Here is a 25,897-nt window from a genome sequence, read left to right as displayed (position 1 = left end):
ACGCCCCTTGACGAGAAGTGAACCCTGGGGGAATGAGTTACACTGCACAGATGCCCTACTGAGCATGGCTTGGTGGAATTAATCCTTGGAAAACTCGCACCATCTTTTCACAAGGGCTCTGAGCCAAGCAGATCTCCTGCCCCTGAACACCTCCCTTCCTTCACTGTTTTGTGTGCACCCCTCTCCTCTGTGGGTTTCCCTTTTCCTGTTTGGATCCCTACTAGAGCATTCTGATTGCTCTCCTGGCCTGTGAACCTCCTTGCCTTTCCTCTGGCCCAAATGCTTCTCCAAATCCAGTGACAGAACGGCAGAAGTGGGGTTGTCCACATCCTTTCCTATGAGATTCTGATGGGAAAATGCTTACTCTGCGGGCAGCAGGTCATGCACCTCTAAGTACAGACCTGGCAAGTGTCTTGAGCAAGCAGCTAATTGGTGGTTACTTGTCCTTCCCCTTTCCTAAAAGCAACAGCAAGCAGATGAACTCAACCACCCAACTGCCTATGGGGTATAAACTCCCCCCACAAAAGCTCAAAACTCAGAATGCCACCCCTACTCCCAGGCTGAGGACCACCCTGAAACCCAGGGAAGAGGTACCAGAGGACCCTCAACAAAGATACTGTGTGTTGATCAACTGCACTCTGCCTCCCCCTCCAATAACTATTTACAAAATGTGGTTTTAGGCAGCACCTCTGTCCCCTCCCAAGTGCCAAGTGGCCCCCACAACTCCTCACATTGTGTGTGTAACACCTTTCTCTCTAAAGGAAAAAAAAAACTTTTATTTATAACCTAAAACATAACAGAAAGAAAAGGACACTGGCTCTCTCCTCTCCCCTTCTCCCACATGGAGCGTTGACCATTCTCACAGAATCAGTTACGAGCTCCAGAACAGCACACAAGCACGCGCCTTCCATCCCCACACCGGCTTGCATTGTTCAGTGGCTCACTTGTCCTCACTTAGAACATTGCATGGTCTGATTTCCATGATCTCTCCCAACAGAAATCAATATATCTATTTTCAACCAAATTTATCTCCCTAAAGTATATTTGGACAAGTCTCTCCCCTGCCTGCTTGTGGCAGAAAGTTCATACTTCTTATTGGTGTCATACAAGGCCCTCTGTCATCTCAAACCACCTTTTTCTCTTAGCCTTAATTTCCTCCCCACCACTTCACAAATAGGAGGTTTAATTACAGAAGGCCTAAGGTTTTTAAAATATAGGCAGCCCCTTTATAACCTTAGAAAATTTCCCAGATCCTACATGTTCTTTTTATTATCCAGTCTCCAGACCTTGCTTGTGCACAGAGATGAAGGATTAACAGATGGCTCACTACTCAAGCCAAACATCTCTGGGGTGCCCTGCTCACCCCTCAAGGTGCATCGTGCTTTCCTGCCACCTGGTACTTGTTCAGGAAGCGGGCCATCCTCTGAGGAGTTCTGCCCAGTATCTTGCCCATCGGGAACTGGATTCAACCTCAGGAGTGATTCTTCCTGGAAACTTTCTCTTCCCTTAAAATTGTGTTCCCATAAACCTTTGGAACTACTACTTTCATAGGAAGAGGGCAAAAATTACAATGAAATCGCAACTCTTGTAAAATGAAGCGAGTGAACCGGCTGCCAGCCCCTTTCGGTTGTACCACAGTAAATGTTTGATCACCTGCGAGGTTCTGCCTCCTCCTCCATGCAGCCCCGCAGAGCGCATGGAAGCGCAGCGCAGGGGGAACCGCAGCGCCAGCGGCGCACTCTGTCTTTGCACAGACCCGCGCCCTTCCCTGCCGCTGCTCCTGGAGCCGGGCGGGTTCTCCCGCTGCGGGCCCCTGTCCCAAGTTTCTCCTGGGGTAAGAGCCCAGTTGTTCCCTGTCATCCCTGGGTCTGGGGTCCCTCACCGTCCTCCAGATGGAAGAACAACAGGAACTGCGGCGGGCTCCCGGGCTCCTGGCAGACCTCACACTCCCCGCCTCCCGATCTCTTCGGGCTCTGGAAGTACATCTGCAACTTGGTGCTCAAGTTCTGCGGGGGTTCGGGGCCCCAGGACCCTTGGACGAGCAGCGGGAAGGAGCCGCGAGCGGCCATCCTCAGCTCCGCACGTCAGGCCGGGACTGCCCCACCCACCCAGACTCCGGGCTGCTAAACTTTGCCCCTTTCGCTTTCGTTTCCCGGAACACTCCCTGTTGTTTAGTTTCTGTCTTCAGCTGCCAACAGCTGCCCCAGCTGAGCTAGTCACCCCCTAATTCTTCACCTTTATAGCTCGCACACAGCAAAGGCTGGCCAACCCCATGCCAGGCATCTGGCTTCCCTCCGTTTGTGTCCCCGGGTCCCTAAGCTCTGAGCATTATGTGCCACTCGCCGAAGCCACAACTGGATGAAACCGACAGCTTTGGGTCACAAGACCTTGTGCAAACACAAAAACAGCTTCATTTTTGCCTCCGACCAACATTTTACAAAAAAATAAAAATAAACCGACTGGGTGCAAACTGAGACTCTTAAAAATGTTGAAATAAGTCCCCCGATAGACCCCAATCAATCAATTAATTTTCAGCATCTTACCTTTCCTTCTTTTGCATTTTGCTCCCTGATCTGTTAATACGATGTCTAGAAGTGGGGGGCGGGGGTCAATACATTCACCATTTGTTACGGAATATTTACAGGTGCCATGGACTGGGATGGATGGATTCAGCACAATTCCCGCCCTCCCTGAGCTCAGGAAGCTGTCGGGACACAGAAGTTATGACAGTGCAGACGACACTCTTGGAAGAAATATACAGGTGTTCCTGAAACACATCAGGAGGGGCTTCTCACCGAATGTGGGGGCTCAGGGAGGGTTTATGGGGGTGGTGACACATAACCAGAGCCTAAGGATGATGGGAGTGTTTACCTTAAAAATTAAACAGTTAATTATTTCAATAGGGAAAAAATGGGTTTATTCAGGAATAACACTGAATTGCAATCTGGGACATGCAAACTGGGGCAAAAAACTAAGTTAATCCAACAAACAAACAAACAAGAAGGTGGAAGCTGGGAGGGGCTGGTTTTGAACACAAGCCGGTTGGAGAATAGTAATCGTCAGGACTTAGAAGTTTCTCATTGGCTGAGCTGCTGGGGAGATCCATTTCTTGTTGGAGAGGCAATGTAAAGTACATCTTTTCCTGCTGGGGCCTGTAATGGATGATTCTTTCCTGTTGACAATTCTTCTTTTGCGGGTCCGTAATGGACAGTTATTCCTGTGGTTGACCTGGAATGGTCTGGCTTGAGAGCCCACCCTTCTGGCCTCCCAGCTCTATCTTAGGTTTCCCATTATTAATTTTCACAGGGTGCAACGTCGGGGGACTGAGAACAGGGGAGTTCCATAGTGTGATTTATTTGTGCAGGATCACTCCAGCTGCTCTGTGGTGGCTAGAGCAGAGGCAGGGCAGCTAGCCAAGTGGCTACAGTAATATCCCAAGTGAGAGCTGACAGTGACCGGGACCAGGGTGTTGGCAGAGGTAGAACCTTCTGGGAAAAGGTGGGATTCCAAATTGATATTGAAGGCACAGCTGCAGAACTTGCTGGAGGATGTGGACGGTGAGAGCAGATGCTCATAGATGACTCCATGGTCATCCATGGATGGCCTGAGCAACTAGCTGGTTATAGTGGCTGTAAGAATATAGTAATTTATCCTCCATTTGCCCCATGGTCCCAAGCACATAAGCTGGTGAGAATTATGCCTGGGCTTGCCTGGGGCTTGCCTGGGCTTACCCCACCTTATCTCTAAACATCCCGACCCTTCCCCAAAGCAACAGGCCTAGCGGATCTGCCACAATAAAAGGCATCACGCTGCTACCCTCTCTTTGTCTCTGGCTCTGTGTCCCCTTGCTCTCTCTCCCTCTCTCTCCCCTCCCCCCTCTGGGGCAGCCACTTTCTCCTTCAGATAAAATCTCTTGGGTGGACCCGTGTCTCCTGAGTCATTCTGGGTAAGGAGGGTCGCGGCGAGATACCCTTTCAGTGGCATCTACCAGATGGGTGGCCAGAAATGTGGGAGAGGGGCTAGGAATGTGTGTATCTGTGATGCGTAACATAAGAGTGTTTCAAGTGAAAAGGAGGGAGTATCATTCTAATACTACCAAAAGAGCAGGTAAGAGAAGTGTCTTTTGAGCTGCTGGGGACCTGGCAAGCACTGTCTCCTGGTGAGGGGGGTGACAGGGAGACAGCAGTGGACAGCGGATTGAAAGGAAGAGAAGTGGAGACAGCAGTCCGAGTCAGCCGTTGCCAGCAGGATGGCTGTGAAGGGGAGAAGCAGTTAGGCAACAGGTTACAATAGGGTCAGGGAGCTGCTGTTCTTTTTGCTTTGTGGATTTTTAAATCTTTTCAAGATGGAAGACTCTTAGGCATGTTTAAATAGTGGTAGGAAGAAGTGAAGAAAGGGTTGAAGATACAGGTTATGGGAGAAGGTGGGATGGGATCCTGCAGGTATTAGCCTTAGGAAGGGGACACTTTTCCCTCTGCTCCAGGAACAAGGTGGAGATGCCGTAGAGAAGTAAGTAATTCTGAATGACTGCTGATGGGAAGGTAAGGGAATTCTCCCCTGATAAATTATTTTCTCTGGAAAGGAGGTGGGGAGGTCTCTTAGACGTTGCAAAAATTAGAACTGCTTCCCTTTCAGGGCTGGACCTTACATATTGTCTCTTAATCACAATGACACTAAATTCAGGATGAAGAGACCAGAAATGGCTCAAAGAGTTTACAGGGCTTTGATTCCAGATCCTTAATAACGCTAAGCAGTATTCAGATTTTTTCTCCTGCCTCCAGCTTTCTACCTACAGGTGGCGCTCATCATCCAGGCCAAACCACCCTGAACCCTGCAGGAGGAGGTGGGAGCCCCCAGAATGGCAAGTCACAGCTCTCATTCCCACAACGGTGACCATTGACCCATAGAGCGTCTCACTACAAAACCACAACTGAAATCAGCACCCTCCTTTCTCCCAAGTATTGGGGTCCAGAACTGGGCAAACAGTTTAGGCCAAATTTTGCAACCTTTCAAGCAAAAAACAAGCTTTTCCCACACATTATTTTTCAAGAAATAAAATCAGAGTGAGATTGAAACCTTTGATTTATAGTAAAACTTTTTATCTGGCTAATTCTGGATTTCTTTTGTGAAAATGAGTAAAGGGAACTTCATTTCAAATGGGGTCAGGAAGTGGTGAAGGGTGAGTTTTCATGAAGTTGCTACTCATTGCAGCTTGTAACCAGCAGAAAGAAGGAAGGTAGGAATTACCTTGACAAGAGAAGAGATTTTGCATGTAAGAATTATTTCATCTCCCTGCTCCAGCAACAACACACTAACCACTTGCAGCCAATGAGAAACCTTCAAACCTCAAACTCTTAGGCTCCAGTGAAACTTAGTTCAAAACAACTCCCCAATTCTCCTCCTAAAATCTAGTAACAGCTGATCTTCCTGGACTTGCCTGTGGTTTGCCATAGTTTGCTTGTCCTAAACTGCAATTCCTCTGCCATTCCCAAATGTCTTGCCTATGGGTTTCAGCCCTGGGGAAGTTCATTATGGATTCAGTGTGACCAAAGAAATTGACAGCAAATCGTTCTTGGGGTGAAAGGGTTATTTCCAGGTGGCAGGTCAGTCACTAGAATCCCATTCACTCAGAGCAAGTCTGCATGCAGCAAGTCAGTCTCTGCCTCCGGGCCCCTCTGTCTGCAGTTGTCCCACACAGCCATCCTCTGGGCCTCTGTCTTTGGCGTTGCCACCACTCCAGCCTCTGCTCTGCTTTCCTGCAGCCTTGCAGCCCGGCCACCGTGTTGCGCCCAGAGCACTGGGTGGAGCTCTTTATATAGAGTAAACAGACATGTATTACCCACAGGTGTGCAGTGAGCTAGTCAACCAGAGCCAGGTGAGAATCCTGGCCACAGCAACTCTCATTTTATCCACACCAAATAAACTCATTTTGCTAGTAAAAGCACTATTTTATTTTTAAGGTTGGCACGTTCATGGGTTTATTTAATTATCAACAATGTGCTTTGCCACTTAAAGTCTGCTCATCATCCCTGGGTGAACTGGAAAGGAACTATTGGAGGATCAGGATGGCAGGTCTTGAAAGCCAAGGAAAGAAAATTCTAGAAGGAGCAAATTGTTGCCCATCATTGATCCCTGAAGTACTTGTCTTCTCTCCTGAATTGTTTTGACCCAATTCACTTGTTCCCTCTCCCATTTTATGCTTATTCTCTCTCAGTTCTCCATCGCCAATGTGTGTCCTACCTCCTGAAACTCATTGCCTTCCAAAGAAGCCAGTGTCCTCTCAGGACCTGGGGGTAGTGACTGCCCCTTGGTTCACCTTCGGCCTCATAGCCACAGCTGATCTTAATGCAACAACCTACATCTGTAATTTGGGGCTGAACTTCCCTTTCTCCATTTAATTTCTCCTTTCAGCTTCTCTACAAACATCTATAACCTAGCATCAGGCTCCTTTCAAGGTATCTGCAAACTAGTCAAGCTCCTTATTTCTCCCACAGAAGCATATATTGGGAAAAGGGTAGTGTGCAGAAGTTGGGGTTCCTATGGCCAGGATCTTCACTGAACTTAAACCACCTGATGATGCAACTGGCCTGTTGCTAGGCTACCACTTCCACACCTCTAGGCAATAAGCTACTATTGCACTATATAGAGAGCTTGGCCCAGTGCTCTGGGCGGAGGTAGAGACACCAGTGCTCGACCTACCGCCAGGAGAACAAGCCAGGTGATAAACCCTTTCACCCCAAGAACGTTCTATTGTCATTTCTTTGGTCACACTGAATCCATAGCGAACTTGCCCAGGGCTGAAACCCACTGGCAAGAGAGGTGGCTTTTCATCTGTCCTGAATCAGCAAATTTTGAGCACCTCATGCCCTTCCCCCCACTGCCTCATTTAATTCCTAACTCCTGGCCTGGTTGCCCATAGTAGAATGTGACTTCAGAAGAAGTGGGGCAAGCCACTGTCTCTGTTACCAGGCCAAGTTCAGTCCTCAGGGGGAGTCACCTGGTGGCCACCCAGTTTCTGGCTTGCTCCCTGTGCTGATGACCCCTTCAGGAGCTTCATCTTTAACCCTCCATAGGGAAAGTCTCCAGTACCCCTCAGTGTGCTATATAGTACTCTCTAGTGGTACATTTTCCCAAATAGGAGTAATTTAGGTTCCCTAATACTGCAATTGGGTGCTAAGTGGAGGGAGGCTTCTACAGATGAGTAAACTGGATTTTTCCAAGTTTGTGTGAGAGAGTAAAGCAGAGGGAACTCCTTGCTGGCCATCCAGTAGGTAACCGTTGAGTCAGACACACATACCTATGTCTCAAGATAAGGATTAACTCCCAGAGAGAGTGCAATCTAGATCATATTAAAAAAAGAAAAACATATAATATTTTACTCCCACACCATACTCTGCATGATCAGCACAAGTGATGTGCTGTTAAATATTGAATAACTAGATCTCTGGGGGTAAAAAGTTTGCATATATATCTTTACTATAAATTTTATGGATATATAGGTTGTATAACTCATAATTTACAAATAAAAATGTACAATACTCTCTGTTATAAATTTTAAATTGATTACAAATTAGCCAATTGATTCACAAAGAATTTTTCCAAGTTTTTTTTTTCCCAACTCTTTTATCTGTAGCCAAACTTGTGGTTGCAGTTAATGAATGAAGGTCGTTCTGACATAAATGTTGGTTGATACTTTGTTTACATTAACAAGTGAGATGAAAGTGAAACAGTGAAGACATAGGACAGAGCTTGCTAGTGATATGATCCCCTTCTTTGTCTGATTGAATAATAGTTTTCAAATACTGGAAGAATGTTTCCTCTACTGTTTGTGTTCTTGTGGATAAAGTGAAGATTCCTATGGCCAGGATTCTCACCTGGCCCTGGTTGGCTGGCTCACTACACACGTGTGGGCAATATATCATTATTGACTCTATATAAAGAGCTCTGCCCAGTGCTCTGGGTGACACGGTGGCGTGGCTGCAAGGCTGCAGGAGAGCAGAGACAAGACTGGAGTGGTGGCAGCACTGAGGACAGAAACAGACGGCTGTGGGGGCAGAGACTCAGAGGCAGAGACCGGCTTGCTGCAGGCAGACTTGCTCTGAGTGGACGGGATTCTAGGGATTGACCTACTGTGGAAATAAAGTTCAGTATAACCCTTTCACCCTGAGAATGTTCTACTGTTATTTCTTTGGTCAAATTGAATCCATAGTGAACTTCTCTGGGGCTGAAACCCATTGGCAAGACAGTTCTTTAAAATGTAGTGGATGGCTACAGACACCACACACTTTCAGATTTAAGCTGTCTTATTGATACATTTTCTATTTCTTAAGTCTAGACAAGCAATAAAACAAGCAATCAAGCTCTGGTTTATAGTGCTTGCCAATTCCATGGTGTAAATATTCCCAGCATAGCTGATTTTAAGTTCCCAATGTAATGTCACTGAATGCAGAATAAGGAAGAGCTTGGATCCTTGATGGCATCATTGATCTGCAGAAACAGCGCTAGAGTCACCTACTTCCAGATTTGTTATTGAGTCAGTGAATATCCTTGTTGTTTAAGCCTCTTTCAGTTAGGTATTCAGTTGCCTATAGCTGAAAGCATTCTGATATACCTGAACAAATTTTCATCCCTTTTCTATCAAATTTTCCATGTCCTTAGTTTAGTTATGTCTTGTTAACAGAATATGGCTGGATTGTTTTTAATCTACTCTTTTAATTAGTAAATATGATAGAATTAGTAATTTAATCAATAATTTAATCAGTAAATATACATTTATAGACATTATAAATGACTAATACAGATGGACTTGCTCCCACTATTTTATTTAATGAGTTTTTGAATTATGTTTTTCCTTGCTTATGTTTCTTCCTTTCTTATTTTCTATTTTTCTTTATTCCCTCTTTTACTCTGTTTGATTTGAATTTACAAATTCTGTATCTATTCTTTCACAGATCTCAGATTTAACGAAGTCTAAAGTTAATCAATACATCTTCTTCTCAAACAACACAAAGACCGAACAAAATTTACCCCTATTTGCTCTTATTGTTAGTTGTTTTTTTAAAAATTAGTTAATATTTATTTAGATTTATCAGTATATTTAACAATTTGTTTCTGAAGCCCACTCCTTTCCCTGTTTGTTCAATTTTCTTCTTCTTCAAGTAGATACTTTTCCTTTGCAGTTTTCTTTGCAAATTTTATGGATGATGAACTTTCTCAATCTGTTTGCCTAAAATGCCTTCAATCTTAAAGATAATTTCTATGTTGAAATAATTTGTATCATACAGAAGTTGCAAGAATAGCACAAAGAACTTTTTTTCTGAACAATTTGAAAGTTAAATAGTTGACATGACTATTATTTCATTTCCCATAATGTAGAATTGCATGAATTTATTATAATTGTTTGATATTTAATTTTATTTAGAAAAGCAAACCATAATATGAAAAGGATATGTCTTAACTGGGGCCCCTGCGAGCAAACTCTGAGACAGAGAGTTGAGTGCAGAAAGTTTACTAAGGAGAGGAAAGCAGATCTGGGCAGAGGGAGAAACTGATTTGCAATAAAGTTGCAACTGAAGCTTCAAAGAATCCTATGAGCAACTCTGGAACTATAGTGGCTTTTATAGTCATCCCAAATTAAGGAAAGAAATCCTTTCCTTTGAATCTCAGCATCAGCCAGGCTGGGAAGGCAGTTCTCTGCTGGCTGGGATCAATTTCCTGTGAAGGATGCTCTGAACTGTCAGCAGCAGCTATTCCTAGCATCTGGGAGAAAAGTCAGTCATTCCTAACATGCAGATCTAGATGGACACCCTTGTATTCTCTTTAGGGTATTAGGAGTTAGGTCGTTAATGACGGTTAGGGTCTAGGTCAAACAGAGTTGGGTTCAAGACTAAGTCTGGATTTTACCAGCTGTGTGACCTTGGGCAAATTAACCGAAATCCATAAATCTTAACTTTCTCACCTTTAAATTAGGTATAATGTTATTTACTAGGGAAGGTTGCTTTCAGGATTATATAATATAAAAAGATAAAAACATAAAGAACATAAGGGGGGGAGAAACAGGGGGGTATTAAGATTAACATGCATGGGGGGGTAGGAGAAAAGGGAGGGCTGTACAACACAGAGAAGGCAAGTAGTGATTCTACAACATTTTGCTATGCTGATGGACAGTGACTGTAAAGGGGTTTATAGGGGAGACCTGGTATAGGGGAGAGCCTAGTAAACATAATATTCGTCATGTAAGTGTAGATTAGTGATACCAAAAACAAAGCAAAAAAAAAAAAAAAGGGCAGTTCCTGTGTGGTAACCTCCAACGAGTTCTACACACGGGTATAAAGGGCATATAAAAGTGTAGGCAAAGGGTCTGTTTGTGTTTATACAGAGGATCAAAGCCTAATTGGGTTACCCCGAAAATGAACTAAGATACGATATGAAAAAGAACTTCCAACATCAGCACTCTCTGGAAGACTCATGCCAGAAGATGATCATCAAAAAACCCCAACAAAGATCCACGCACTGCTACAGCTGTAGATGCACTCATCCCACCAGTTCCTGGACTTGCCATGGGAATGAGGAAGGAGATATCTAAGCTGGCCTGTGCATACAGTAAAACAACAAATTTGACTGGATCTATACTGTTGGAACTCAACCAAGAATTTGGAGAAGTGCAAATTGTAGCGCTCCAAACTCTTACAACTACAGACTATTTACTGTTAAAAGAACATAAGGGATGTGAACATTCCCCAGGATGTTCAATGGGTTGATTTCTCTCAGACTGTTCAAGTTCAGTTGGACAATATCCACCACATCACAGATAAGTTTTCACAAATGCCTAAGGTGCCTAACTGGTTTTCTTGGTTTCACTGGAGATGGCTGGTAATTACAGATATGCTTTGGTTATGTAACTATACTCCTATTATGTTAATGTGTGTGCGCAATTTAAGTAGTAGCTTAAAACCTATACATGCTGAAGTTACTCTACAAGAAGATATATCAAAGAAATAATCAATCTTCCCATGTTTTCTTCCGCCTGCTACTTCTATAGCTTTTCTTCTTCCTTCCTAATTACAACCCTTAAATAGAATTCGTGCCTCATATCAAATTTACTGAGTATCATAATTCTTCCAAGTGGTAAAGATACCTCAAGACAAATGCTGGGCATAGAAGCCACAGGGCATAAATATGCAAAGAAGTAAAAAGCTAACCTTTTCAAACAATAAGGCTTCCCTCTCACTTACCAACTTCACATTTCCCTGTATGGCCCCGGAAGATGACTGGTTAGCCAGAGACGGGTAAGATTCCTCAAGGGAGGAACAACCTAAGACAGGCACAGTCGCAGGGGGGCCATCAGGTGAGAAATTGGGGATCAACAGAGGTGAGGCTTAGAACCTCACCCCCCCTGTTCTGAGAGAAATCTTCTGCATACGTGGATGTTTTATTGCCCTTGTCTAGCTTGGACTAACACATAGTCTACAGGCACACACCTGATCATCTACATTTGCTCTCTTACAACACTAAACTATGTTTTCTACCTTTATCTTGTATCTACCTACCACTTCAGCATTTTATTAAAAATAATAATAATAAAGAGAGAAATGTGATATCCCCATATAAATCAAGTATAAAAACCAAATGAGTATTCATATTTGAACTGTTTATAGTTCATAATGCATGAGCAAAACCGAAAGTTTCTGTGATGACTGCCCTTGTACTGTTCACTATGTAACTTATTCATTATGTAAGAATTTGTTCTCCATGTAAGAACTTGTTTGTTATGCCTCAGAAGATTGGAGAGTGACGAAAATTAGGCTTGGTGTGGATTAATGATTGTGCATTGAGCATTGACTCCCCTATACAGAATTTTATTGTCGTTAACAACCATTTGATCAATAAATATGAGAGATGCCCTCACAAAAAAAAAAAAAAAAAAAAAGGACAGACTTCCAATGGTAAAATAAATAAGTAACTGGGATGTAATGTATAGCATAAGGAATATAGTCAAGATATTGTAACAGCTTGGTAGGGTGATAGCTGGAACCTAGAATTATGTATATAAATGTTCTACCACTGTGTTGTACACTTGAAACTAATGTAATGTAATACTGTGCGTCAACTACCCTTCAATAAAAAAATAATTATTTAAAAAAAAAAAAAAAAACATAAAGAACATTATATAGTGCCTGACTGTAGGGAAAGTGGAAGTTCCTGTGGCCAGGATTCTCACCTGACTCTAAACTACTGGATGATGTAATTGGCCTACTGCTAGGCTACTGCTTCCACACCCAATAGCATTGAGCTATTATTGACTGAGTCACTATGTAGAGAGCTCTGCCTAGTGTTCTGGGAGGAGGCAGAGACAGAGGTGGATTACAAATCTATAGACTGCTGCATGCAGACCTTGTTCTAGTGCTCAACCTACTGTGTGAGAATAAAGCCAGGTATAAACCCTTTTACCCCAAGAACACTCCATTGTCATTTCTCAGTCTCACCGAATCCATAGTGAACTTGCCTGGGGCTGAAATGCTCAAGCAAGACACTGACTCATGAATTTCAATTATGCTATTGTATTTTATCAGTCTGTGAGAGCTCTACCAATTTGTTATTATTTTCAAACAAATGACTTTCAGATTTACTTTTTTTCCCTACTCTTTTTCTATTTTTGCTTGCATTTGATTTCTGATTTAATCCTTATTTTCTTTCTTTGGTGTGTTTGGGGTTTATTGCTCTTCTTTTTCTAGTTTCTTAAGATAAAGTTTATACCATTTGAGATCTTTCTCTTTTGTTAAAAAAAGTAGGCATCTAGTGTTATAATTCTCCCAATTAGTACTGCTTGAATCCTTTGAGAAGAGGGGTGATAAGGAATGGTGAGATGAAAACTTCTTTCTGGGGCTCCTTAGAAAATCTACTGAAATTCTTGGACAGACCTGATCCCAGATTGAATCAGTTCTATGGAAATGGCTAACAGAGGATATAACTGTTTCCATACTTAGCCCTTAAAATCTATCCTTTGCTTTTATATTAACCACAAAGTCTTGATTCACTTAATTTTGAATAAATATGACTATTTTTGGCTTTCATTATGGAAAAAGCATGATTGAGAACTCAGTTTACACATGTAGACTGCCAGACAGAAATTTGATTTAATTACATGTGCAATGACAACAGTGTGTTGGGGATCCCCAAGCCTCCCCCCAAGATGGTTTCAGTAATTCTCTAGGAGACTCACAGGACTCAGCATGCACTCATACTCACAGATGTGATTTATTATAGTGAAAGGGTACAAAGCAAAATCAGCAGAGGGGAAAGGTCTTGGGGAAAAGTCTGGAGGAAACTAGACTCGGGCTTCCAGGGGTCTTCTCCCAGTGGGGTCGCACCGGGTGTGCTTCACTCCTCAGCACTGAACTGTGATGATGCACGTGAAATGTTGTCTATCAAGAAAGTTGAAGGTATACAGCTTCTGCCAAGCAGGTACCAAAATTCCAGAGTCCCTGAAGGAGAGCAGGTGATCAATAAGAACCATGGTGTCTGTACAAACAACTTAGGCACTCTCTGAGCCACTCCTCTTATCAGTTAAGGAACTGGGGGGTCCCTTCCCAAATCTAGGTTCAATTGCCAGCCAGGGGCCACCCATGCAAGCAGGCCTTTCAAAGGATAACTTCTTCAGGCTTGCTATGTTAACTCTGTCTTCTGCACAAGCATAATCCTGTCAAATCAGTTGGATTAAATTTTCAAAGTAGTAACTTGAAATATAACATGGCCACCTGGGATTACAAGCTTTCTATAACTAAGCAATCATATGGTATAGCAAAATTTGCTCTTAACAATCTAAATTTGTTTTTATTAAATTCAGTGTCCTTACTAATTCTACCTTACAATTTTTTTTCCAATCCTGTGAGCAGTGAGAGATGTGGTCAAATATGAACTCAGACTGAAAAAAGAGTAACACCTGAAAGCCCCTGAGGGCGATTGCCTTCAGGAGCACAGTCAGCCCCAGACTCTGAAAAGATAATAGTAAGAAGTGATTAGCTTCAACCTGAGAGGCCACTGGGGTTGAACTCATAATGCCACTTCTGAGTGAATCTTCATTTTCTCAACAGTAAAATGGGAATGATAAGATCTGCTTCTATTCACCACCTCATGGGATTGTTACAAGTTTAAAATAGCATAAGGGGTGTGAAAGCACTTTAGGGAATGCCAAGTCCTTCATAAACATACGGTTATTGTTCTCAAAAAACGATGAAGCTTGATCTGTTCTACATCCCAGAGACATTTATATTTAATAGGGATATGAGGTCTAAAATCAAGGTACTTTCTTGAGAGGAAAGACTTAAATTGTACCATTAAGCCATACCAAACTGTGTGCCTACTCCACCTGTGGTGATCCCGGATAGACAGAGGTGATGGGTGACATTGATGGTGACAGCGAGGGGTTAGGTTCAGGGGCCAGGGTTAGGGTTAGGGTGGGGTTCTTCGTAAGGTGACCAAATCCCAGGAAAGCTGTGCTCATGCGCCCAGTGTTACATGGAAGGCCACCTTCAAAGTAAGGGACAGAATGGTGTTCTATTGACTTGCAGCCCAGTGCTTCATGGGAAATAATGTGACAGCTACCTTTCTATAAATGTTCATCATGTGCCTGGAACTTCCATGAGCCCTTTCTTATAAATCTCCTTTAAAAGATAAGTGTCACTCTATTTTCTCACTCCTGTGTTCAGGATAAGTGCCCTCCTGCACCTGTTCTGTGCACACTGCCACAGTCACCTCTCTACATGTGGAGGTGGGATTAAACACCCTGAATCCTGGCTCTGCTTTCAGTGTCCACTCCCTTCAGAGCCCCCATGTGTAATCCCATCCACACCCAATGGCTTCCACACCCACCCACTTACACGATTCCCAGGTCTAGTGTCTGAAGGACTGTTGGTGTTCAACTAAGGCTCTCTGAATCAATAAATAGCTTTGGCAAACATTGAAAAAGTAATTGTGTGTCATCTCCTCAAATGAAACTCAAAGCTATACTTGATAAGTGCTTTTTTAAAAAAGTTCAGATGATAAATTCTTACTGAAATTCAAGCTTATCTCTGCCACCAAACTTCCTTTCTTCTGACATTTTTTTTTTAAATAATTATTTTTTATTGAAGGGTAGTTGACACACAGTATTACATTACATGAGTTTCAAGTGTACAACACAGTGGTAGAACATTTATATACATAATTCTAGGTTCCAGCTATCACCCTACCAAGCTGTTACAATATCTTGACTATATTCCTTATGCTATACATTACATCCCGGTTACTAATTTATTTTACCATTGGAAGTCTGTCCTTTTTTTTTTTTTTTTTTTTTTTTGTGAGGGCATCTCTCATATTTATTGATCAAATGGTTGTTAACGACAATAAAATTCTGTATAGGGGAGTCAATGCTCAATGCACAATCATTAATCCACACCAAGCCTAATTTTTGTCAGTCTCCAATCTTCTGAGGCATAACAAACAAGTTTTTACATGTAGAACAAATTCTTACATAATGAATAAGCTACATAGTGAACAGTACAAGGGCAGTCATCACAGAAACTTTCCGTTTTGCTCATGCATTATGAACTCTAAACAGTCAGTTCAAATATGAATACTCATTTGGTTTTTATACTTGATTTATATGTGGATACCACATTTCTCTCTTTATTATTATTATTTTTAATAAAATGCTGAAGTGGTAGGTAGATACAAGATAAAGGTAGAAAACATAGTTTAGTGTTGTAAGAGAGCAAATGTAGATGATCAGGTGTGTGCCTGTAGACTATGTGTTAATCCAAGCTAGACCAGGGCAATAAAACATCCACGTATGCAGAAGATTTCTCTCAGAACGGGGGGGTGAGGTTCTAAGCCTCACCTCTGTTGATCCCCAATTTCTCACGTGATGGCCCCCCTGCGACTGTGCCTGTCTTAGGTTGTTCCTCCCTTGAGGAATCTTACCCGTCTCTGGCTAACCAGTCATCTTCCGGGGCCATACAGGGAAATGTGAAGTTGGTAAGTGAGAGAGAAGCCTTATTGTTTGAAAAAGTTAGCTTTTTACTTCTTTGCATATTTATGCCCTGTGGCTTCTATGCCCAGCATTTGTCTTGAGGTATCTTTACCACTTGGAAGAATTATGATACTCGGTAAATTTGATATGAGGCATGAATTCTATTTAAGGGTTGTAATTAGGAAGGAAGAAGAAAAGCTATAGAAGTAGCAGGCGGAAGAAAACATGGGAAGATTGATTATTTCTTTGATATATCTTCTTGTAGAGTAACTTCAGCATGTATAGGTTTTAAGCTACTACTTAAATTGCACACACACATTAACATAATAGGAGTATAGTTACCTAACCAAAGCATATCTGTAATTACCAGCCATCTCCAGTGAAACCAAGAAAACCAGTTAGGCACCTTAGGCATTTGTGAAAACTTATCTATGATATGGTGGATATTGTCCAACTGAACTTGAACAGTCTGAGAGAAATCAGACAAATTAAAACAACCCATTCCTGGGGACTGTTCACATGCCATATGTTCTTTTAACAGTAAATAGTCTGTAGTTGTAAGATTTTGGAGCGCTACAATTTGCACTTCTCCAAATTCTTGGTTGAGTTCCAACAGTATAGATCCAGTCCAATTTTATTGTTTTACTGTATGCACAGGCCAGCTTAGATATCTCCTTCCTCATTCCCATGGCAAGTCCAGGAACTGGTGGGATGAGTGCATCTACAGCTGTAGCAGTGAGTGGATCTTTGTTGGGGTTTTTTGATGATCATCTTCTGGCATGAGTCTTCCAGAGAGTGCTGATGTTGGAAGTTCTTTTTCATATCGTATCTTAGTTCATTTTCGGGGTAGCCCAATTAGGCTTTGATCCTCTGTATAAACACAAACAGACCCTTTGCCTACACTTTTATATGCCCTTTATACCCGTGTGTAGAACTCGTTGGAGGTTACCACACAGGAACTGCCCTTTTTTTTTTTTGCTATTACTAATCTACACTTACATGACGAATATTATGTTTACTAGGCTCTCCCCTATACCAGGTCTCCCCTATAAACCCCTTTACAGTCACTGTCCATCAGCATAGCAAAATGTTGTAGAATCACTACTTGCCTTCTCTGTGTTGTACAGCCCTCCCTTTTCTCCTACCCCCCCATGCATGTTAATCTTAATACCCCCCTACTTCTCCCCCCCTTATCCCTCCCTACCCACCCATCCTCCCCAGTCCCTTTCCCTTTGGTACCTGTTAGTCCATTCTTGAGTTCTGTGATTCTGCTGCTGTTTTGTTCCTTCAGTTTTTCCTTTGTTCTTATATTCCACAGATAAGTGAAATCATTTGGTATTTCTCTTTCTCCGCTTGGCTTGTTTCACTGAGCATAATACCCTCCAGCTCCATCCATGTTGCTGCAAATGATTGGATTTGCCCTTTTCTTATGGCTGAGTAGTGTTCCATTGTGTATATGTACCACATCTTCTTTATCCATTCATCTATTGATGGACATTTAGGTTGCTTCCAATTCTTGGCTATTGTAAATAGTGCTGCAATAAACATAGGGGTGCATCTGTCTTTCTCAAACTTGATTGCTGCGTTCTTAGGGTAAATTCCTAGGAGTGGAATTCCTGGGTCAAATGGTAAGTCTGTTTTGAGCATTTTGATGTACCTCCATACTGCTTTCCACAATGGTTGAACTAACTTACATTCCCACCAGCAGTGTAGGAGGGTTCCCCTTTCTCCACAGCCTCGCCAACATTTGTTGTTGTTTGTCTTTTGGATGGCAGCCATCCTTACTGGTGTGAGGTGATACCTCATTGTAGTTTTAATTTGCATTTCTCTGATAATTAGCGATGTGGAGCATCTTTTCATGTGTCTGTTGGCCATCTGTATTTCTGTTTTGGAGAACTGTCTGTTCAGTTCCTCTGCCCATTTTTTATTGGGTTATTTGTTTTTTGTTTGTTGAGGCGAGTGAGCTCCTTATATATTCTGGACGTCAAGCCTTTATCAGATGTGTCATTTTCAAATATATTCTCCCATACTGTAGGGATCCTTCTTGTTCTATTGATGGTGTCTTTTGCTGTACAGAAGCTTTTCAGCTTAATATAGTCCCACTTACTCATTTTTGCTGTTGTTTTCCTTGCCCGGGGAGATATGTTCAAGAAGAGGTCACTCATGTTTATGTCTAAGAGGTTTTTGCCTATGTTTTCTTCCAAGAGTTTAATGGTTTCATGGCTTACATTCAGGTCTTTGATCCATTTTGAGTTTACTTTTGTATATGGGGTTAGACAATGGTCCAGTTTCATTCTCCTACATGTAGCTGTCCAGTTTTGCCAGCACCATCTGTTGAAGAGACTGTCATTTCCCCATAGTATGTCCATGGCTCCTTTATCAAATATTAATTGACCATACATGTCTGGGTTAATGTCTGGATTCTCTAGTCTGTTCCATTGGTCTGTGGCTCTGCTCTTGTGCCAGTACCAAATTGTCTTGATTACTATGGCTTTATAGTAGAGCTTGAAGTTGGGGAGTGAGATCCCCCCTACTTTATTCTTCTTTCTCAGGATTGCTTTGGCTATTCGGGGTCTTTGGTGTTTCCATATGAATTTTTGAATTATTTGTTCAAGTTCATTGAAGAATGTTGCTGGTAGTTTCATAGGGATTGCATCAAATCTGTATATTGCTTTGGGCAGGATGGCCATTTTGACGATATTAATTCTTCCTAGCCATGAGCATGGGATGCGTTTCCATCTGTTAGTGTCCCCTTTAATTTCTCTTAAGAGTGCCTTGTAGTTTTCAGAGTATAAGTCTTTCACTTCTTTGGTTAGGTTTATTCCTAGGTATTTTATTTTTTTTGATGCAATTGTGAATGGAGTTGTTTTCCTGATTTCTCTTTCTGTTGGTTCATTGTTAGTATATAGGAAAGCCACAGATTTCTGTGTGTTGATTTTGTATCCTGCAACTTTGCTGTATTCCGATATCAGTTCTAGTAGTTTTGGGGTGGAGTCTTTAGGGTTTTTTATGTACAGTATCATGTCATCTGCAAATAGTGACAGTTTAACTTCTTCTTTACCAATCTGGATTCCTTGTATTTCTTTATTTTGTCTGATTGCCGTGGCTAGGACCTCCAGTACTATGTTAAATAACAGTGGAGAGAGTGGGCATCCCTGTCTAGTTCCCGATCTCAGAGGAAATGCTTTCAGCTTCTCGCTGTTCAATATAATGTTGGCTGTGGGTTTATCATAGATGGCCTTTATTATGTTGAGGTACTTGCCCTCTATTCCCATTTTGCTGAGAGTTTTTAACATGAATGGATGTTGAACTTTGTCAAATGCTTTTTCAGCATCTATGGAGATGATCATGTCGTTTTTGTCTTTCTTTTTGTTGATGTGGTGGATGATGTTGATGGACTTTCGAATGTTGTACCATCCTTGCATCCCTGGAACGAATCCCACTTGGTCATGGTGTATGATCCTTTTGATGTATTTTTGAATTCGGTTTGCTAATATTTTGTTGAGTATTTTTGCATCTACGTTCATCAGGGATATTGGTCTGTAGTTTTCTTTTTTGGTGGGGTCTTTGCCTGGTTTTGGTATTAGGGTGATGTTAGCTTCATAGAATGAGTTTGGGAGTATCCCCTCCTCCTCTATTTTTTGGAAAACTTTAAAGAGAATGGGTATTATGTCTTCCCTGTATGTCTGATAAAATTCCGAGGTAAATCCATCTGGCCCGGGGGTTTTGTTCTTTGGTAGTTTTTTGATTACCTCTTCAATTTCGTTGCTGGTAATTGGTCTGTTTAGATTTTCTGTTTCTTCCTGGGTCAATCTTGGAAGGATATATTTTTCTAGGAAGTTGTCCATTTCTCCTAGGTTTCCCAGCTTGTTAGCATATAGGTTTTCATAGTATTCTCCAATAATTCTTTGCATTTCCGTGGGGTCCGTCGTGATTTTTCCTTTCTCATTTCTGATACTGTTGATTTGTATTGACTCTCTTTTCTTCTTAATAAGTCTGGCTAGAGGCTTATCTATTTTGTTTATTTTCTCGAAGAACCAGCTCTTGGTTTCATTGATTTTTGCTCTTGTTTTATTCTTCTCAATTTTATTTATTTCTTCTCTGATCTTTATTATGTCCCTCCTTCTGCTGACCTTAGGCCTCATCTGTTCTTCTTTTTCCAATTTCGATAATTGTGACATTAGACCATTCATTTGGGATTGCTCTTCCTTTTTTAAATATGCTTGGATTGCTATATACTTTCCTCTTAAGACTGCTTTTGCTGTGTCCCACAGAAGTTGGGGCTTAGTGTTGTTGTTGTCATTTGTTTCCATATATTGCTGGATCTCCATTTTGATTTGGTCATTGATCCATTGATTATTTAGGAGCGTGTTGTTAAGCCTCCATGTGTTTGTGAGCCTCTTTGCTTTCTTTGTACAGTTTATTTCTAGTTTTATGCCTTTGTGGTCTGAAAAGTTGGTTGGTAGGATTTCAATCTTTTGGAATTTTCTGAGGCTCTTTTTGTGGCCTAGTATGTGGTCTATTCTAGAGAATGTTCCATGTGCACTTGAGAAGAATGTATATCCCGCTGCTTTTGGATGTAGAGTTCTATAGATGTCTATTAGGTCCATCTGCTCTACTGTGTTGTTCAGTGCTTCCGTGTCCTTACTTATTTTCTGCCCAGTGGATCTATCCTTTGGGGTGAGTGGTGTGTTGAAGTCTCCTAGAATGAATGCATTGCAGTCTATATCCCCCTTTAGTTCTGTTAGTATTTGTTTCACATATGCTGGTGCTCCTGTGTTGGGTGCATATATATTTAGAATGGTTATATCCTCTTGTTTGACTGAGCCCTTTATCATGATGTAGTGTCCTTCTTTATCTCTTGTTACTTTCTTTGTTTTGAAGTCTATTTTGTCTGATATTAGTACTGCAACCCCTGCTTTCTTCTCACTGTTGTTTGCTTGAAATATGTTTTTCCATCCCTTGACTTTTGGTCTGTACATGTCTTTGGGTTTGAGGTGAGTTTCTTGTAAGCAGCATATAGATGGGTCTTGCTTTTTTATCCATTCTGTTACTCTGTGTCTTTTGATTGGTGCATTCAACCCATTAACATTTAGGGTGACTATTGAAAGATATGTACTTATTGCCATTGCAGGCTTTAAATTCGTGGTTACCAAAGGTTCAAGGTTAGCCTCTTTAGTATCTTACTGCCTAACTTACCTCGCTTATTGAGCTGTTATATACACTGTCTGGAGATTCTTTTCTTCTCTCCCTTCTTGTTCCTCCTCCTCGATTCTTCATATGTTGGGTGTTTTGTGCTGTGCTCCTTCTAGGAGTGCTCCCATCTAGAGCAGTCCCTGTAAGATGTTCTGTAGAGGTGGTTTGTGGGAAGCAAATTCCCTCAGCTTTTGTTTGTCTGGGAATTGTTTAATCCCACCGTCATATTTGAATGATAGTCGTGCTGGATACAGTATCCTTGGTTCAAGGCCCTTCTGTTTCATTGTATTAAATATATCATGCCATTCTCTTCTGGCCTGTAGGGTTTCTGTTGAGAAATCTGACGTTAGCCTGATGGGTTTCCCTTAATAGGTGACCTTTTTCTCTCTAGCTGCCTTTAACACTCTTTCCTTGTCCTTGATCTTTGCCATTTTAATTATTATGTGTCTTGGTGTTGCCCTTCTTGGATCCTTTCTGTTGGGGGTTCTGTGTATTTCCGTGGTCTGTTTGATTACTTCCTCCCCCAGTGTGGGGAAGTTTTCAGCAATTATTTCTTCTAAGATACTTTCCATCTCTTTTCCTCTCTCTTCTTCTTCTGGGACCCCTATAATACGGATATTGTTCCTTTTGGATTGGTCACACAGTTCTCTTAATATTGTTTCATTCCTGGAGATCCTTTTGTCTCTCTCTCTGTCAGCTTCTATGCGTTCCTGTTCTCTGATTTCAATTCCATCAATGGCCTCTTGCATTCTATCCATTCTGCTTATAAACCCTTCCAGAGTTTGTTTCATTTCTGCGATCTCCTTTCTGGCATCTGTGATCTCTTTCCGGACTTCATCCCATTTCTCTTGCGTATTTCTCTGCATCTCTGTCAGCATGTTTATGATTCTTATTTTGAATTCTTTGTCAGGAAGACTGGTTAGGTCTGTCTCCTTCTCTGGTGTTGTCTCTGTGATCTTTGTCTGCCTGTAGCTTTGCCTTTTCATGGTGATAGGAATAGTCTGCAGAACTGGGACAAGTGACGGCTGGAAGGACTTCCTTTCTTGTTGGTTTGTGGCCCTCCTCTCCTGGGAGAACAGCGGCCTCTAGTGGCTTGTGCTGCGCAGCTGCGCGCAGACAGGGTTTCTGCTTCCTGCCCGGCTGCTATGGAGTTAATCTCCGCTGTTGCTGTGGGCGTGGCCTGGCTCGGGCAGCTACTCCAAAGTGGTGGAGTCGCGTTGGAGCAGGAGCTGCTGGGAGGCTATTTATCTCCGTAAGGGGCCTCCCTGCTCCCTGCAGCCCAGGGGTTAGGGTGCCCAGAGATCCCAGATTCCCTACCTCTGGATTAAGTGACCCGCCCTGCCCCTTTAAGACTTCCAAAAAGCACCCGCCAAAACAAAACGACCATAAAAAAAAACAAGAAAAAAAAATTTTTTTTTATTAAAAAAAAAAAAAAATTTTTAATTAAAAAAAAAAAAGGTGGTCGTTCGTTTTTCTTTATTCTCCGGTGCCAGCCTCAGGCCTCTGCTCACCGGTCTTTCTGCCCTGTTTCCCTAGTATTGGGGTCCCTGTCCCTTTAAGACTTCCAAAAAGCGCTCGCCAAAACAAAGCAGCAAAAAAGCAAAAAAAAAAAAAATGGTCGCGCGCTTTTCTTATGTCCTCTGTCGCCAGCCTCCAGTGCCTGCTCACTGTTCTTGCTGCCCTGTTTTCCCAGTATCGAGGGCCCTGCACTCTGGCCCGGATGGCTGGGGCTGGGTGTTCGGCAGCCCTGGGCTCCGTCTCCCTCCCGCTCTGCCTGCTCTTCTCCCGCCGGGAGCTGGGGGGAGGGGCGCTCGGCTCCCGCAGGGCCGGGGCTTGTATCTTACCCCCTTCGCAAGGCGCTGGGTTCTGTCAGGTGTGGATGTGGTCTGGATATTGTCCTGTGTCCTCTGGTCTTTATTCTAGGAAGGGTTGTCTTTGTTATATTTTCATAGATATATGTTGTTTTGGGAGGCGATTTCCGCTGCTCTACTCACGCCGCCATCTTCCGCCCCTCTCTTCTGACATTTTAACTGCTGCTCCTTCTGACAGCACAGGTGGCGTAAGGCCTCAAGGGCCACATGGCCACTTGTCTGCTCATTTTAGTTATTTTTTTGTTTGTTTCTCTCTTGAACTTCCTGCTTTATTTTTAAAAATTTGTAAGTCAATTTAAATTCTTGATGAAAACAAGGAGTGGGAGTGGATGAACCAGTTAACTTTATTTTTTACTTTACTGATAATAACTTACTGCTCATATATTTAAATAAAAATTTTCTTCTACAAAGACCAAAGGGGGGTCAGTGTTAATTCATAAATTCTATAGTAGATATACATTATTTTTAACTGTCTGGTGTCCTTTTCCCCTTCATCTGGTGAGAGTACCTTGAATTTCCTTTGGGAAACAGTTCTTCCCATTGCTTCAGATAGTGACCCCCCCACTGCTCAAGAGTATAGCATGTGACTCTGGACTGGCCAATTAGTGTAATTCTAGTTCTCTGGTTGCATTGTGGCCTAAGCTGGTTCAATCAGAAGGAATTCCAGCCTTTATAGGAGCAATTCTGTTCCCAGGCATCATGCTCCCAATGATAAGTATATATTGCCACTGGATACTTTCTTCCCTATTGGAACTGACCATGCAAGGCATGGGCCTGAATCTACTAGCAGCCATCTTTCACCAGGTGAAACCAGAGGATGAAGACAATACAGCCAAGAAGAGAGAGATGAGGAAAGTCAGGATCTAGATGATATATGAACACCTGGATCAAACTGGACTTGAAACCAGGTATGCCTGGACTTTACAGTCACATAAGTCAATGAATCCCATTTTTTGTTTAAGCCAGTTTAAATCGGATTTTCTATCACTTGCTACTACAAGAGCCTTAAGAGATCCAACTATTATTTATTGTGTGTGTGTGTGTGTGTGTAGCTCTTACATGTACTGTGGGTTGTGGCACATTGAGGAGAAGAATTATCAGGAAATAAATATAAAGAGAACTGAAATTCCTACTGGCAGCAGCAGGCAACAGTTTCCAGTCTAGGGAGGCTACTGATGACAGACAAGGCTCATCACTAGTAAAACGCAGTGTTTAGGATTGAGTGCTCCTCAAGGGCAAAGACAGTGACAGCCAGAGGAGGCTGCGTTTCTAGTTTTATTTTATTTTATGTGCACACCTATGTTTGTTGTTGCTTTATTTGCAAATAGCCAAGATATGGAAGCAATCCAAGTTTCCATCAACGGATGAATGGATAAAGAAGAAGTGGTACATCTTGGAATATTATTGGAATATATACAATGGAATATTATTCAGCCATAAAAAAGAAAATCCTGGCACTCGCAACGACATAGATGGACCTAGAGGGTATTATGTTGTGTGAAATAAGCCAGGCAAAGAAAGACAAATACCCTATGATTTCATGTTTATGTGGAATCTAAAAACAAAACAAAATGAACAAAACAGCAGTAGACTCAGACACTGAGAAATGACTGGTGGTTACCATGGGGGATGGGTTGGGGTGGGCGAGTGGGGTTGGTGAAGGGGATAAAGAGGCACAAATTCTCAATCATAATATACATTGGTCACTGGGATGGAAATGCAACATGGAGAATATAACCAGTGGTTCTGTAACATCTTTTTTTTTCATGCAAAAGGTTTCACGTATATTACTGAATAAACAGACTGGTGCAGAAGCAGAGAAACAAAAAAAATCATTTCCCCCATAAAACACACCCAGTTTCCCAGATACTAGCAGTGTTTACAGAGTGAGATGGTAAGAGCATGTGACTTTGATACAGCATAAATAGGTGTGTCATCTTATGCGTGACTCCTTAAAGACCCAGCTTGGTTCTTCTCCAGTGTCTCCTCTTGGGGCTGTACAGGATTTTATTACCAGTTTTCATCCGAATCCACTGGGGAATGAGACAATTCTGCTTTTGTTCCTTGGCCAGGAATCGCTTGATCCTGAAAGTCTTGTGAGAAGACATGGCGAGGAATAGAGTCAACAGCAGATACTACAATGGCTATATTTGCTGAAACAGGAATTTCACTGTTGTATGTCTGGAGGATAGACAACTCCACTTTGGAATGGATAAAAATATTCTTCTTTTTGTAAAGATCAGTATTCTCTCCAGAGCCCAGGACGGGTGGCCAGCTGGGCGCATGTCTCAGAACCCAGCAGGAAGAAGTGGTGGAAGTGGAGCTTGTGAGAATTAGTGCAGGCGCCAGTGGTGTGCTGTGCATGTGTTCATTTCTAGTTGTTTTAACAGCAGTACAGAAGCCACAAAATGGGGGAAGGTGGATCAGAGGAGCAGGTTGACAGATTCTTAAACACAAGCATAATCACACATCTTACAGGAAGCAACTGGGAATCTGCCTGCTCATGATGTAGCACAATCAGATAGATGACCCTGGCCACTCCCTCCTTGCAGCTGCTTCTATTTCCAGGCTAACTTGTCTAGAGGTGGGTCATCAATAAACAAGTATTGATCAACTAGTTCATAGCTACAAAGGGCACTGAGAGTCAATAGCAGTCAATAAATAAATAATGAGATCATGGTCTAGGATTTTCCATGCTTATTCCCATCTTTCTGCTTTTTCTCCTCGAATCTCTTCCTGTTCATTTGCTGTTCCTATTTCCCAGGCATGATTTGGCCCCTCAAAAGAATAATCATTTGACAGGAGATTGTGTTGCACA

At 42.2% G+C, this 25,897-nt stretch overlaps 2 protein-coding genes across 3 annotated transcripts in view; both read right to left on the bottom strand.

Annotated features, from left to right (window-relative positions):
- Positions 1–2,120, bottom strand: part of PARP14 (poly(ADP-ribose) polymerase family member 14) — a 58,007-nt gene extending 55,887 nt beyond the window's left edge. The window contains exon 1 of one of the 2 annotated variants that reach the window (XR_005024439.2): positions 1,883–2,120. Coding sequence is in view for 1 of the 2 variants with exons in the window: in XM_036883487.2 (XP_036739382.2) it covers positions 1,883–2,069 (187 nt within the window). In the remaining variant the exon portion in view is untranslated. The remainder of the gene's footprint in view (positions 1–1,882) is intronic. The other variant, XM_036883487.2, reaches the window with a different exon arrangement.
- A 22,575-nt stretch (positions 2,121–24,695) lies between these two features.
- On the bottom strand, positions 24,696–25,283 carry LOC118911441 (60S ribosomal protein L39-like). Its single transcript, XM_036883493.2, has one exon. It carries the CDS (start codon positions 25,185–25,187, stop codon positions 25,032–25,034), a length of 156 nt encoding a protein of 51 aa, XP_036739388.2. The 5' UTR covers positions 25,188–25,283; the 3' UTR covers positions 24,696–25,031.
- Positions 25,284–25,897: the final 614 nt, after the last annotated feature.

The sequence above is a fragment of the Manis pentadactyla genome, chromosome 1 (genome assembly GCF_030020395.1).
Source record: "Manis pentadactyla isolate mManPen7 chromosome 1, mManPen7.hap1, whole genome shotgun sequence".
NCBI lineage: Eukaryota > Metazoa > Chordata > Mammalia > Pholidota > Manidae > Manis > Manis pentadactyla.
The sequence above is the reverse complement of the archived record's forward strand: the minus strand, read 5'-3'. Positions and strand labels throughout refer to the sequence as shown.